The 16,041-nt window shown below is 36.3% G+C and overlaps 2 protein-coding genes across 2 annotated transcripts; both read left to right on the top strand.

Moving 5' to 3' along the window:
• Positions 1–5,078: 5,078 nt before the first annotated feature.
• LOC131605337 (L-type lectin-domain containing receptor kinase S.1-like) lies at positions 5,079–7,538 on the top strand. Its single transcript, XM_058877712.1, has one exon. The coding sequence runs from the start codon at positions 5,186–5,188 to the stop codon at positions 7,175–7,177; it is 1,992 nt and encodes a 663-aa protein (XP_058733695.1). The 5' UTR covers positions 5,079–5,185; the 3' UTR covers positions 7,178–7,538.
• A 6,133-nt stretch (positions 7,539–13,671) lies between these two features.
• Positions 13,672–16,018, top strand: LOC131636471 (L-type lectin-domain containing receptor kinase S.1-like). Its single transcript, XM_058907076.1, has one exon. It carries the CDS (start codon positions 13,767–13,769, stop codon positions 15,759–15,761), a length of 1,995 nt encoding a protein of 664 aa, XP_058763059.1. The 5' UTR covers positions 13,672–13,766; the 3' UTR covers positions 15,762–16,018.
• Positions 16,019–16,041: the final 23 nt, after the last annotated feature.

Genomic DNA, 16,041 nt, shown 5'->3' with positions numbered 1-16,041 from the left:
GTTGTCGTTATTTTCATCTTTTACAAGGTCATTTTTATATTTTGGAATAACATCCCAATATTGTCAGTAAAAAAAATTCTATAAATTGTTACTTTTTTGGCTCACGACATTGAGAAGTTTATTCATAATCATACTGATAATATATTGCAAGCAACACCTTGAAAAATTTGTTTTGAATATAGTCCTTTGTATGAATATTGCAACAACAAAAATTGTGAATGGTAAAAAATTGGAAAAAAAACAATACATGCTACTACTTTCAGTTTTTTATCATTCACTATTTTTTCAATAGAAATGATCTATTACCTTGGTCGATTTAGAAATCGAGGGGATTTTGCAAATGCTTCAATCCCATTTGCGCTGCTATTTGCTGGTTCGCCTGGGCATTTTGCAAATTCGTTTGGGTAGCATTCTGGATCAAAGGGGTGAATATTGCACTCATTTGTTGGGAAAGTACATCCATCGTTTCCCGGTCGCTCTCATCCATTTGTTGCCTTAAAACGACTGAGGATTTTGTTGCAAGTGCAGGAAATTGGGTGGCAAATCCAGTTGGTTGGATATTTCGAACCATATTATTGATGCCACCTTGCAATGGTGAAAATGTGGATATTAAAGGATTTGTGTATGTAGATATACTATTGTGTAAATCTGCATCAAGGATGTTGGCATGCCATACGAAGGATCTCACATTGACATTGAAAATCATGGGGCATATGGCCTGGATACATAAAATCCTGGGGGTTTCGGGGTTACAGGTTGACCCTGAGTTACTGCATCGGAGATATTTGGTCCGTTGTGAGAATTTGAATGTATGGCCATCAAAACTGTCGTCGAAGAAATGACCATTGTGGGTTGAATGGATGGTATGGCTTCAATCATATCCGTATCAACTGTGCCTTCTCCTATCAGAGGATGAATTTGTTCTACATTGTTATTGGGAGGGTTTTCCATCTTCCTATTGTATTTCCTTTTTGGTATTGGTTCGTTGGTATTGGCTAATTTCCCACTCCTCAGTCTCATGCAACAATGTTAAACAGATTTGAAAAGAAAAAGAAAAAACATAAAATAAATTTGTGACACAAAAACTAGACACGGTGTGGGCGTGTCAATTTGTTTACCCTGGAATTTGGTAAACAAGCGCCAGTATTCCAACAACAACTACCTTTTGCTTACTTATACGATCGACTAGATTGATTTTAGGACATATGTTTAGTTTTGGTGTTTTGATGTCTTTCTGATATGCGTTCTTATGATGGTTATGACTAATTTATAAGTAAATGCAATGTTTTAAAAAGAAATAAAGGCAGGAAAGTAAAAGACTTTGACTCGAAGATAAAATAAATCTTAAAGGACTTTGATAAAGGTAAAAACTGGTAATTGAAGTAAAACGTGGTGAATCATACGTACATTTTCAAAAAACTCGTTAGTCGATATATGTTGGTACTTTGAGTATTATTGAGTGTTTATACAAAATTGAACACACTAAAATCTAATGCTAAGATTCTAATTTATACTAATTTGACCATAACGGTCTTTTCCTAACAGAACGCCACATTTGCTGCTTGCATGCTTCTCGAATTCTAAGACTTTTACGTGTCCTTTTTGGATAAGATCGATAGTTTGAATTTGAATCTTCTTCCTTTCGATGTGCCAAACCAACCAACGTGACCGTCGAGGAAACCTCCTTTGAAACTTCCAAAAAATATTCTAAGTTTCATCTGCTTTTCGAGAATAACTCCTTTCGTCAATGTTTAGCAAGATAAAACCAATCATGAACTTGGCATTCGAACAACCTCCATAAGTTAAGCTTAAACTTCTCTTTGAAATAGCTTTATTTCAACACTCTTTATTTCAAATTAACACTTCTCAATCGTCGAAATTCCCATCTAACACTCGCGCAATGAATTTTGTTGGCAAGAGAAATGAGTGTTTAAAGAACCCACACATGTTTTAACCAGTAAAAAAGTGATTATTTGAGAGAGTGTTAAAAAAGATAGTATTGATAGGCAATGTCTAATTGAATGGACATAAAAAAAGAGAATATTTCATTACACCTTATGAATCTCTCAGCCACCTGGAGAAATTCCGATTATGGCCACTGCTTCCGTAGATGCACATCTGGAAGCACCTTTTTTTTTAAAAAAATGTTTCTTTCCGTATGTACATCTACATAAGCGTAAAAAACATAGTGAACCTTGGGAAAATTCAAAATATTTTAGTTCAGTGAATCTTCTGTAAATGTATCTATGGAACGTGTTTAAAACAGAGTGTTTCGTAGATGTACCTACGAAACATTATGTTATATTTTAAAAACTTTCAATTTCTGGAAAAATATATCATATCATAGTATTGTAATATAAATGTAATGGTATATATGATACACAAAAAGAAAACATCATATATATCTTCCAAATAGTGTCAAACATAATAAAAATAAAATTACATCAATCTAATAAAAATACAGACATCAAAAGTGTGTCAAACTGAGACTAATGAGACTAGTAGTTCTAATCCATATTCAAACAAAATAAAACCCCCAAAAAAGCCAAGCCAACAACAACAGTAAAACATAACTTCTTTGACATTATCCAAAATAACTGAACTCTCCCGGAGCATAGTCGACCAACACATTACCATGTGTTGTATGATGAAATTAGATTTAGTGCAGATCAGCTACAAAGTTTTACTAATGAAATTGCACCGCTGTAACCTTTCGACCTCCTCTTTAATCTTCGACAGAACTTCAGATGCAAAGCGCCACGGGGTATGCTTAAATGGCTTCTTTCCAGGCTTGATCTTCAACTTCAGTTCGACGAGGTCTCTGCTTAAACCATGCATTTCGTTGTAATCCCAAGCGAAACAGTCTTTGAAATCTTTCAGTAACTGAATCACTTCGACCTTGAGTTGAGGGTCGATGTTGGCGCTGATGTATGTTGTCCTTTTTACCACTCCCTCACCCAAGTCTATCTCTTCAAGGGGATCTTGCGCTAGCATCTTGGTGTTGTTCGCCAACAGATCCTTTTCGAAACCCAAAGGCTCGTCATCATAAATGGCGTCAAGCCTCTGGCCTTATACCTCATCTTGAATCTTATCATGTGGTTCAGGATCAAAGTCCTTGCCAGGACCTGTTAACTGTCTTTCATCATTTTTGGCTTCAACAAACATATATTTTACTTTGGCCTCTAAGGTCGCTTTTAGCTTGTTTTCAGCCACATAGGCCAAAATCTTTTTCCATGTCTGGGACTGGGACATCATCATCGAATTCACTCCCCTAACCAATTGGTAAGATGTCTTCAGTTCCCCTAAAACCCAAGTCTTCGGTTCCCATAACTTGTCTATCCCATTGGAAAACCTTGGTGGGGTGTAGATAGAGAGTGTGGGTCTACTGGGGGTCTGCGGTAGTTGAGGGAATATGAAAGTTATGTTTTACTGTTGATGTTGATGCATGTTGTGCAATCCTCCTAGTTATAATGGGGTCTGACTAATTGGCCATAATGTTTGCGTAATAAAAATAACGTCGAATTAGATACAATTAAATTCTAAAAACAAAAGGAAATAGGAAAAACAAAAAAAATGATTTTTCTTTATTCCGTAGATACATCTACGGAAGCATCTACGTTTACTTGTTAGATGCATCTACGGAACATTATGCGACATCTAGGGGTGGGAATAGGCCAGGCCGGCCTACAGAGGCCTATAGCCTAGCCTATTAAGGCCAGGTCAGGCCGGGCCTATTTAATAAAAAGGCCAGGCATAGGCTTTTTTAAAAGCCTATTTAATTAAATAGGCCAGACTTAGGCTTTTAGAAAAATCTATAAAGCCTTATATGGCGGCCTATATTTTCATAAATATTAAAAATAGTCTAAATACGATGGTCTATATATGCATATATATTAGAAAAAAAGGCTAAATAGATTGACCTATATATACATATATATTAGAAAAAAGGGCAAATAGATTGACCTATATATGTATATATATTTGAAAAAAATGCTAAATAGGTATATATATATATATATATATATATATATATATATATATATATATATATATATATATATATATACACACACACCGACCTATAAGATTTCTTAAGTAATATAGATTTATTGAAAACCTTAATGAGAAGCAAGCTTTTTAATAGGTTTTCAGGCCAAGTCAGACTTTTAAAAAGGCCAGGCCATGCCAAAAAAAGAGTCTATAGTATAGGTCATAGGTCAGGCTTGGACCATGTAAGTCTGTCTTAGGCCAGACTCAGGCCTTCTAAAGCCTAGCCTAACCTAGTCTATTTCCACCCCTAGCGACATCCAAAACTCAACAATGGCTTCTCTACAGTTCAAAATATTTCAAAACTTAACCAATAATGACTACAAATTAAATTGAGATTTTAACGAGTCAGAATTAGTTTTGAACTCGAAAATAACTCTATTACGGGACATACTCAAAAATTTACCGATTAAATTGAGTTTTGAACAAGACGGAATGTGTTGATCGTTCATGTTGATGTTCACTTCTGAATTAAAAAAGAAACAATGAAATTTGGTGAAAGTTTAATTTTTGAGGTTTAGAGAGAGTTGGAGTTTAAAAATAAAATGTTCAGAATGAGAGAGGAGAAAAATCTGGCTTTATTTTAACACCCAATTCTTTTGTAAATGCATCTCCTGAACAACACAACGTGAAAAAAAAAATGATTTCAGAGATATATTTACAGAAATAAAAAGACATTTTAGACAACCGCATGGTGTGTGTAAGATATTTAATCTAAAAAATTTGACTTAAGAACAAGGAAAAAATATTTTAACTAAAAGTAGGGAAGTTCAACGATAATGGAGCTTTCCATCGCAAAAGTCAAGCTTCCTATCTGTCACACTCTCGTTGAATATTCAAACCACGCCATTAACCAGGTAAGCATTGACTAACTTTGAGTCCAATACCTTTCATACCTGTCTTTATCTCTCTTCCTATTTGTCACACATTATTTTGTTAATTTATATATTATATTATACACATAAATTCTTAGTTTTAATATTAAAGGTACTAAAGTCATCAAACTTAAAAGGTGGCTAATCCTCAGCAGCCATTAACCTATTGATTTATTCTAGACAAATCTTTAAACTACCAACACCCGAGCCATGTAATAGTAACTCATCCTGACACTCACACTCGCCGGCTAACCAACACCGGCATGGATACGGATACCCCACCGTTCCACTTCCTCTTCTTTCTCATCCTCATCCACCTCCTTATCCCCTCCACTCTCGCCCTCGATTTCCTCTTCAACTCCTTCAACACCACCGCCAACCTCACTTTCATCAACGACGCCCGGGTCGAATCCCCCGTCATCCGCATAACCAACGACACCAGCAAATTCTCTTTCGGAAGAGTTTTCTACCCCACCAAACTCCCCATGAAACCATCTTCCAATTCCTCAAACATCACTTCTTTCTCCACTTCATTCATCTTCTCCATCTTACCAGATATACCCGATAACCCCGGCTTCGGTCTCGCTTTCGTCCTCTGCAACACAACCTCCCCTTCCGAAGCATTATCTAGCCAATACTTCGGTTTATTCTCAGGCGCTAAAACCGCTACCGTGTTTCTTCTTCTCGTCGTCGAATTTGATACCGGACAAAACCCTGAGTTCAACGACGCGGACAACAACCACATCGGAATTGATCTCAATAGCCTCATATCCAAAGACCAAACACCTGCAGGATACTACAACTCCACCGGAAGCTTCGTACCTGTCCAAATGAACAGCGGTGAAAACATCCGAGCTTGGATAGATTTTGACGGCATGAATTTGGAGATAAACCTTACTGTTGCTCCGGTTGGTGTTTCACGACCTTCAAAACCAACGCTTTCGTATAAAGATCCTGAAATAGCTGATTATATTTCTCCTGAAATGTTTGTTGGATTTTCAGCTTCGGAAACGAATTGGATCGAAGCACGGAGAGTTCTCGCGTGGAGCTTCAGCGATTCAGGGACTGCGAGGGAGTTAAACACAGCTAATTTACCAGTGTTTAAGCGAAACTCATCTGGTTCACTTTCGGGGAAAGCGATAGCAGGAATTGCAGTTGGTTGTTTTGTTTTTGTTTTGAGTTGTGCTAGTGTATTTATATTATATTATCGGCGGCGGAAAAACAAAATAAAAGAAGATGAAAATGATGTTGAAGATTGGGAAATGGAGTATTGGCCTCATAGATTCTCTTACGAGGAACTAAGCATAGCAACAAAGGGTTTTCAAGAGGTTATAGGTTATGGAGGATTTGGAAATGTTTACAAAGGGACTCTAATGAACAAAACATTGGTTGCGGTTAAACGAGTTAAACATGATTCTAAACAAGGGTTAAAAGAATTCATGGCGGAAATTTCAAGTATGGGAAGACTTCAGCATAAGAATTTAGTACAGATGCGTGGATGGTGTAGAATGGGTAATGAACTTCTGTTGGTGTATGATTACATGCCGAATGGAAGCTTAAACAAATGGATTTTTGATAAACCTGTGCAAATTCTGGGATGGGATCAGCGCCGTAGGATTCTTGTTGATGTTGCAGAGGGGATTAACTATCTTCATCATGGTTGGGACCAAGTTGTTATTCATAGGGATGTTAAATCTGGTAACATTTTGTTGGATGCTGATATGAGAGGAAGATTGGGAGATTTTGGTTTGGCTAGGCTTTACCAACACGGGCAAGTTCCGAATAGGACAACTGTGGTGGGAACGTTGGGGTATTTCGCGCCAGAAGTTGCGAGGGCTGCAGCGCCAGCTTCGGCTAGTGATGTGTATAGTTTTGGGGTGGTGCTGTTGGAGGTGACTTGTGGGAGAAGGCCGTTGTTGAAGACGGATGTAGAGGTGGAGGAAATTGTGCTTGTTGATTGGGTGAGGGAATTGTATGCAGAAGGGTGTGTTTTTGAAGCTGTGGATTCTAGGATTAATGGTGAGTATGATGTGGATGATATGGAGATGGTGTTGAAGCTTGGGTTGGCCTGTTGTCATCCTGACCCGAGTAGGAGACCTACCATGAAGGAAGTTGTTGCGTTTCTTCTTGTGGAGGATGTGGCAGAGGCGCCGGGGAAAGTTTTGTCAGATTTGGCTAATGGTGATGACAATGGTGGTGGTGGCAGCAGGGAATCGAATAAAGAGGCCCCTTTGCATTCCTCTTCTCCTATTTGACTAGTGACTTCATTGCATCATATAGTTGGAATTTATTGATTGGATTTTTCTGGATTGTGTTTTGATAATGGGCAACTTTCCTTGTATGGGGTTAGATTATTTCCACTTTCAATAAAGTCTTTAGATACACCAATTATGTTGGGAAATTTGGTGCCTGTATATGATAGTTTGATTTAGTTGATTTCCATTAAGGTACATTATCCTTATTTTGATGGATGGATATGTATAATATATGTATACATGAATAATGACAAATGGATAGATCATTATTCTTCCTACATGGATGACTGTTTCCTAAAGTGAACATATTTGTTAGTGATAATCTTTTAAACCACATTTTGTGCCCTCTTTATGACATGTACAAGTTGGATCTTTGAAGGAAATTTATTTTTGTTGGTGGTTGAATCAATCATAGCGCAAACGCTCAGAAATGGTGTTATTCCACTTCCCCCGGCAACCATAAGTACACTGTCATGTCTGCAGACAAATTTTTCTGTTATTCCGAATAATCTTATAAAAATGTCTTTTAGAAATTTAGAAGCATCCTGTGTAATGTTATATTTACTTTAAAAAGTCTAATGAAGCAGGTCCATAGAGTTCTTCAATTGCAACAGGTATACCCTTTCTTTTATCAGCACCTTTGTTCAGTTCAGTTTGTATCAAATCATAAAGAGTATTTGTCCACCACCCTTGACATTTAATCACCACAGACATGGTGTTTTCATCGGCTTTGGAACTCGATATTGTACTGAACGAGTGCCATTGAAGATGTGATATAGTTGGTATCTTCAAATACACAACACTTGTAGGGTTATACTTTAGACCTGCAAATAGCCGAAAACAAATCGTTGACATGGAAATATGCCTCCAAGTATAATTCAATTTTGATTTGGGTTAAATAAATTAAATACTTGGATCTTTGGGCAGAATTAACTCCAGAGCTTCACAGGGAAAAATTCTAGCTTAAACTATGCAAGTTTTTGGGCTCGATTGAATTATACAGAGCAGTTTATCGAGGCTAAAAAGAAAAACTCCTGGGAAAACCATATAGAAGTCGGTGGCGACTCTTGCTTACCGCGACATTTCAATAAAGTCGGTTCACCGTATAACAATATATACTATAAAGTATGTCTCAAGAAATTCAGTTTTTCAGCACTAAAATCGGAACCCACGAAGCGCACAGGAGGATACACGAGGCGGGTGATTTGTTGGGTTTCAAAGCTATTAGCCCCTGCCAATCGCGGGAGGCGAGTGATCGGGACGTGTGAGGCGCGTGTCTTGCTTTATGTGTTAGTCTTAAGCGATGTTCTCTCATTTTTTATTCTAAGGGAGGAATTTTAGAAAGAGAAACTTGGAGATATATTTATATAGAGGGAGAGAATTCCTAGGATTTATTATTCTAAAAACTTGATTTATTTTTGTTGTAATTTAAATTCTGGAAAATACTTTTTAACACTTTAAGATTGTTTATGATTCATATATTAAAAGGAGGATAAATTAGATAAAAAGTTGGGTAGAAAATAGGAAATATTCTTATGAATTTAGAAATATATTTTTTTGTAATTATTTTATAATCTCTTGTTGAAAATTCTTTATTGGTAGTGGATCTGAGAGATGCTCTTTCTTTCAGGGAGTAGATCATTTTGAATTTATCTGAATAAATAATTTATATGTGCTCTTGTTCTTTATTCTATTCTTGCTATTGTGACTTTGTTTGCACTAACTGATAGATTAATTTTGCTTAAGAGTGTTTAGAGTGGTTATCGTTGTTCTTTGTCTGACACATCACGTTCTAGTTGTGTCTGTTCTTGATTTTCATTTCACATGAAGTGGCGTCCATATTGAGGTAAAGAGTTCAAGTTTACAAAAGAGCACCATGAATTCTAAATAGGATATCAAAAAGTTTTCAAAAAACAATGATTTTGGATTGTGGAAAATAAAGATGCAAGCAATATTGATTTAAGAAAAATGTGCGGAAGCATTGAAAGATGATAAATTGATGCATGTAAGACTAACACAAGCTAAAAATACCGAAATGATGGATAAGGCTAGGAGTGTCAATATCTTGTGCCTCAGAAATAAAGTGTTGAGGGAAGTCGCAAGGGAGATGACCAAAACAAAAATGTGAGTCAAACTTCAATCAATATATATGACTATATTCTAGACTCATAGGTTTTGTCTGAAATATGGTAGTGACACTACTACAAACAATACTTTTTATGATAACGTTTTAACATCATCCAACAAAAATCCAAGTTATAATGTTTGGACGCGCCACATTTATTTATTTTTTTAAAATATCATTTATTCGCTCTGTTTGAGTATATAACCGAGGAGTGAACTAATTTAAGGGACATGCTTTGAATCTCACCAACTATTTATGTTTTTAATTCTTTAAAAGTGGTGTCTTTCTTTTTATTTAATTTTTTATTTAAAAATTAAGGGATCTATTCCTTCAGTCATAGGCGATGCCAGCGCCCGGCGACCTAGGGCAGGTTCCCGGGCTCTTCCTTATCTCGCCTGAACTTCAAAACCTCATTGCATTGGTCTCTCTCACTTAAGAAATCGAAAGATCATAGTTAATCGTCCCTCTTTCACTCAGAAACAGTGATCATGTTTAGATGCCAGATCGTCACGAATTCTCTTCTTCTTCTTCTTCTTCTTCTATTTCTTTCACTTTTAAGCTTGATTTTTGATGCGGAATCGTTGTTGTGATGTTATTCATTGTTGTTGCAGTTTGTGGTTTATGAATCGGTGAAGAATTGTTGTTGAATTTATCGTTTCGTGCTATGCACACCAAGTGTTCGGTGAAATGTCTGAACCATGTTCTTTTGTTTTTATGTCATAGATAAGAGATTCTCTTATCATTTAGGTCTTAAATTTTAATCTTCATTGGAAGTACACTTATTTATGAGCAATAGGTTATAATAAATGAAAAACGATTTGCGTTATGTATATTTGTCTGAAAATGGAGAGACTTTGATATATGATATTAAAAAAAGGCGAATGATTTCTAGAAATGGCATCACCTCCTTCTTCTATCACTACCAATAAAGTGAACATTTTATCTTTCCTTTCGTGTATCATTCATCTATCGCTAGCATCCTGCTGTTAATTGCACAATTTATGCACTCATTAACACTTAACAGTGATTTTCCTCAATGTATAAGATTGTTTGAAAGCATGCTTATGGGATTTAGCTTGGTCCTTGTGTAGCACTAGGAAAAGGAATGTCTTGTTGCATTTGGGGGATCGAAAAAAGAGGCATCAAATCATCTTTAACAAATGTTAAAGAACCTGTATGAGTATGAGTTTTCTTTTAGTTGAACTTCTAGGTTTCATTCTTTTTTCTTGGCTGTGACAGGTTGAAGTGTTGAAAACAGACTACCACCAAAGGTTCAAGTTCTATACTTGAAAAACATTCATCATCCACTCAACATAGAAATGACTCTTCCCGGCGTTTCATCGACTCTATTGTTAGAAAAAATCTAATTTCTGTAATAAAAGGTAAGGTTTACTTCAAAATGTTTGTAAGGTAACAGTCAATTTATAGTTTGTGCCCAGGCTGTATAATTTTTCTGGCTTCGCCACTGGCTTCAGTGTCTTCAATAACTAAGGTGTTAGATACCCAGATTTAACTATAAAAACACTTGTTCATTAAGTTTTTCCATAAACTTAACCCATCTTCATCCGCTTCAAACTCGTATACATCATTCTTTAGGGGACATGCTTCGAATTCCAACATATGTAGTTTATGTTTTTAATTCTTTAAAAGTGACGTCTTTCTTTTTATTTTATCTTTATTTAAAAATTAAATGATCTATTCTTCCGGTGACTTCAATAACGAGGGGTTAGATATCCATATTTACCAATAAACGCACTTGTGCATTATGTTGTACCCTAAACCTAACTCATCTTCAACCGCTCCAAACTCGTAAACATCTTTTCTTAGAATAGATTACAAGATTGAACAATCTTCGAGTTTTCTTAACTTGTTAAGAATTCTTTCAAAGTTATGTGTTGTTGTTCTTCTAACATCAACCTTGAACAAAATATTTTTTAATTTTTGTAATATATCTCACATAATGGTGTTGTTGTCGTTATTTCCATCTATGGAAAAGTCGTTGTCATATTTTGGAATAACTTTCCAATATTATCAGTAAAAAAATTCTATAATTTATTACTTTTTTTTTGCTTACAACATTGAGAAATTTATTGATAATCATACTGATAATATATAGCAAGCAACACCTTGAAAATTTTGTTTTGAATATAGTCCTTTGTATGAATATTTCAACACAAAAAAAATTGTGAATGGTAAAAAATTGAAAAAGAAAACAATACATGTTACTTTTAGTTTTTTATATTCACTATTTTTTCAATAGAAATAGTCTATTACCTTGGTCAATTTAGAAATCGAGGGGAAAAGTTCCATTACTACGGAAATGACAAACAACAAAGATTGAGAAATATATATAATCACACAGGCCCAAGCGTTATGTTGTGTGTGGTTGTATATATGATACTTACAATCACGGCCCAGTAACCGCTGTAATAAACTAGAAAGCGGGCGCCCAAAGGATGGTATGACTTCAGTCGCATTCGTAGCAAATGTGCCTTCTCCTACCGGAGGAGGAATTTGTTATACATTGTTATTGGGAGGGTTTGCCATCTTCCTATTGTATTTCCTTTTGGTATTGGTTAATTTCTCACTCAGTCTCATGCAACAATGTTAAACAGATTTGAAAAGAAAAAGAAAAAACACAAAACTTGTGACAAAAAAACTAGACACAATCCCACTGGGCGTGCCAATTTGTTTACCCTGAAATTTTGTAAACAAGCACTAGTCTTCCAACAACAACCATGTTTTGCTTACTTACAAGATCGGCTAGATTGATTCTAGGATATGTGTTTAGTTTATGTGTTTTATGTCTTTCTGATATGCATTATTATGATGGTTATGACTAATTTATAAGTAAATACAATGTTTTAAAAAGAAATAAAGGCAGGAAAGTAAAAGACTTTGACTCGAAGATAAAAGAAATCTAAAAGGACGTTGATAAAGGTAAAAACTGGTAATTGAAGTAAAATGTGGTGAACCATACGTACATTCTCAGAAAAGTCATTAGTCCATATATGTTGGTACTTTGAGTATTGTTGAGTGTTTGTACAAAATTGAACACACAAAAATCTAACGCTAAGATTTTAATTTATACTAATTCGACCATAACGGTCTTTTCCTAACGGAATGTCACATTGCTGCTTGCATGCTTCTCTGATTCTAAGGCTTTCAAGCGTCATTTTTGGATAAGATCGATAGTTTGAATTTGAATCTTCTTCGCCAAACCAACCAACGTGACCGTCAATGAAATCTCTTTCAAAACTTCCAAAAAATATTCTAAGTTTCATATGCTATTCGAGAATAACTCCTTTCGTCAATGCTTAGCAAGATAAAACCAATCATGAACTTGGTATTCGAACAACCTTCATAAGTTAAGCTTGAACTTCTCTTCGAAATAGCTTTATTACAACACTCTTTATTTCAACTTAACACTTCTTAATCGTCGAAATTCCCAGCTAACATCCGCGCAATAGATTTTGTTTACAAGAAAAATGAGTGTTTGAAAAACCCACACATATTTTAATCAATAAAAAAATAATTATTTGAAGGACGGTTAAAAAGATAGTCAATGTCTAATTGAATGGACATAAAAAAAAAGGGGGTGCTATATATACATTGAAGAGGTGTGCTATGTGTACACTATATTACGTACACCGTATCTGTACACCGTAATTTTTTTCAAACATTTCAGAAGTGGCACGGAAACCTAGGCAATGAAAAAATAATTAAAAAGCAAAAAGTACTCCCTCTGGTCCTATTTATAAGAAAAGATTCTTTTATTAGATACATTGAATAAATAATGTATCTGGACAACATACTGTTTAGATACATTATTTATTCAATGTATCTAAAAAGAGAATCTTTTCTTATAAATGGGACCGGAGGTAGTATATGAAATAGTATATAGTTACGGTGTAGTGTCATTTTAAGGTGTAACTCTATCATTTCTCTACATTGAAATGTATATACACCATATCTACACTTTAATATTTTCAAAATATTTTAACTCTAACACAAAAATCAAGGCAAAAAAAAATAATTAAAAAAAACAAAAGTGCATGTAACTATATGCATATACGATGTAGTGTAGCTTTTTGGTGTAATCATAATATTTCTCAAAAAATATTGACTTAAGAACAACGAAAAAAAATATTTTAACTAAAAGTAGGAAGTTCGACGATAATGGAGCTTTCCATCGTAAAAGTCAAGCTTCCTATCTGTCACACTCTTGTTGAATATTCAAACCACGCCATTAATCAGGTAAGGATTGGCTACCTTTGAGTCCAATACCTTTCATACCTTTGACTTTATCTCTCTCTAGCCAACTCTCTCTTATTAAACACATTATTTTATTAATTTATATATTTTACACATAAATTCTTAGTTTTAATATTAAAGGACCAACACCCGACCCATGTAATAGTAACTCATCCTGACTCTCACACTCGCCGGCTAACCAACACCGGCATGGATACGGATACCCCACCGTTCCACTTTCTCTACTTTCTCCTCCTCCTCCTCCACCTCCTTATCCCCTCCACTCTCGCCCTCGATTTCGTCTTCAACTCCTTCAACACCACCGCCAACCTCACTTTCATAAACGACGCCCGCGTCGATTCCCCCGTCATCCGCATAACCAACGACACCAGCAAATTCTCTTTCGGAAGAGTTTTCTACCCCACCAAACTCCCCATGAAACCATCTTCCAATTCCTCAAGCATCACTTCCTTCTCCACTTCATTCATTTTCTCCATCTTACCAGATATCCCCGATAACCCCGGCTTCGGTCTCGCTTTCGTCCTCTGCAACACAACCTCCCCTTCCGAAGCATTATCTAGCCAGTACTTCGGTTTATTCTCAGGCGCTAAAACCGCTACCGTTTTTCCTCTTCTCGTCGTCGAATTTGATACAGGACAAAACCCTGAGTTCAACGACGCGGACAACAACCACATCGGAATTGATCTCAATAGCCTCATATCCAAAGACCAAACACCTGCAGGATACTACAACTCCACCGGAAGCTTCGTACCTGTCCAAATGAACAGCGGCGAAGACATCCGAGCTTGGATCGATTTTGACGGCATGAATTTGGAGATAAACGTTACTGTTGCTCCGGTTGGTGTTTCACGACCTTCAAAACCAACGCTTTCGTATAAAGATCCTGAAATAGCTAATTATATTTCTCCTGAAATGTTTGTTGGATTTTCAGCTTCGGAAACGAGTTGGATCGAAGCACGGAGAGTTCTCGCGTGGAGCTTCAGCGATTCAGGGACTGCGAGGGAGTTAAACACAGCTAATTTACCAGTGTTTAAGCGAAATTCATCGGGTTCACTTTCGGGCAAAGCGATTGCAGGGGTTGTAGTTGGTTGTTTTGTTTTTGTTTTGAGTTGTGTGAGTGTATTTATATTATATTATCGGCGGCGGAAAAACAAAATAAAAGAAAATGAAGATGATGTTGAAGATTGGGAAATGGAGTATTGGCCTCATAGATTCTCTTACGAGGAACTAAGCATAGCAACAAAGGGTTTTCAAGAGGTTATAGGTTATGGAGGGTTTGGAAATGTTTACAAAGGGACTCTAATGAACAAAACATTGGTTGCGGTTAAACGAGTTAAACATGATTCTAAACAAGGGTTAAAAGAATTCATGGCAGAAATTTCAAGTATGGGAAGACTTCAGCATAAGAATTTAGTACAGATGCGTGGATGGTGTAGAATGGGTAATGAACTTATGTTGGTGTATGATTACATGCCGAATGGAAGCTTAAACAAATGGATTTTTAATAAACCCGTGCAAATTCTGGGATGGGATCAGCGCCGTAGGATTCTTGTTGATGTTGCAGAGGGGATTAACTATCTTCATCATGGTTGGGACCAAGTTGTTATTCATAGGGATGTTAAATCTGGTAACATTTTGTTGGATGCTGATATGAGAGGAAGATTGGGAGATTTTGGTTTGGCTAGGCTTTACCAACACGGGCAAGTTCCGAATAGGACAACTGTGGTGGGAACGTTGGGGTATTTCGCGCCAGAAGTTGCGAGGGCTGCAGCGCCAGCTTCGGCTAGTGATGTGTATAGTTTTGGGGTGGTGCTGTTGGAGGTGACTTGTGGGAGAAGGCCGTTGTTGAAGACGGATGTAGAGGTGGAGGAAATTGTGCTTGTTGATTGGGTGAGGGAATTGTATGCAGAAGGGTGTGTTTTTGAAGCTGTGGATTCTAGGATTAATGGTGAGTATGATGTGGATGATATGGAGATGGTGTTGAAGCTTGGGTTGGCCTGTTGTCATCCTGACCCGAGTAGGAGACCTACCATGAAGGAAGTTGTTGCGTTTCTTCTTGTGGAGGATGTGGCAGAGGCGCCGGGGAAAGTTTTGTCAGATTTGGCTAATGGTGATGACAATGGTGGTGGTGGCAGCAGGGAATCGAATAAAGAGGCCCCTTTGCATTCCTCTTCTCCTATTTGACTAGTGACTTCATTGCATCATATAGTTGGAATTTATTGATTGGATTTTTCTGGATTGTGTTTTGATAATGGGCAACTTTCCTTGTATGGGGTTAGATTATTTCCACTTTCAATAAAGTCTTTAGAGACACCAATTATGTTGGGAAATTTGGTGCCTGTATATTATAGTTTGATTTAGTTGATTTAGTTGCTTTCCATTAAGGTACATTATCCTTATTTTGATGGATGGATATGTATAATATATGTATACATGAATAATGACAAATGGATAGATCATTATG

This window comes from Vicia villosa, linkage group LG1 (genome assembly GCF_029867415.1).
Source record: "Vicia villosa cultivar HV-30 ecotype Madison, WI linkage group LG1, Vvil1.0, whole genome shotgun sequence".
Lineage (NCBI taxonomy): Eukaryota > Viridiplantae > Streptophyta > Magnoliopsida > Fabales > Fabaceae > Vicia > Vicia villosa.
The sequence above is the reverse complement of the archived record's forward strand: the minus strand, read 5'-3'. Positions and strand labels throughout refer to the sequence as shown.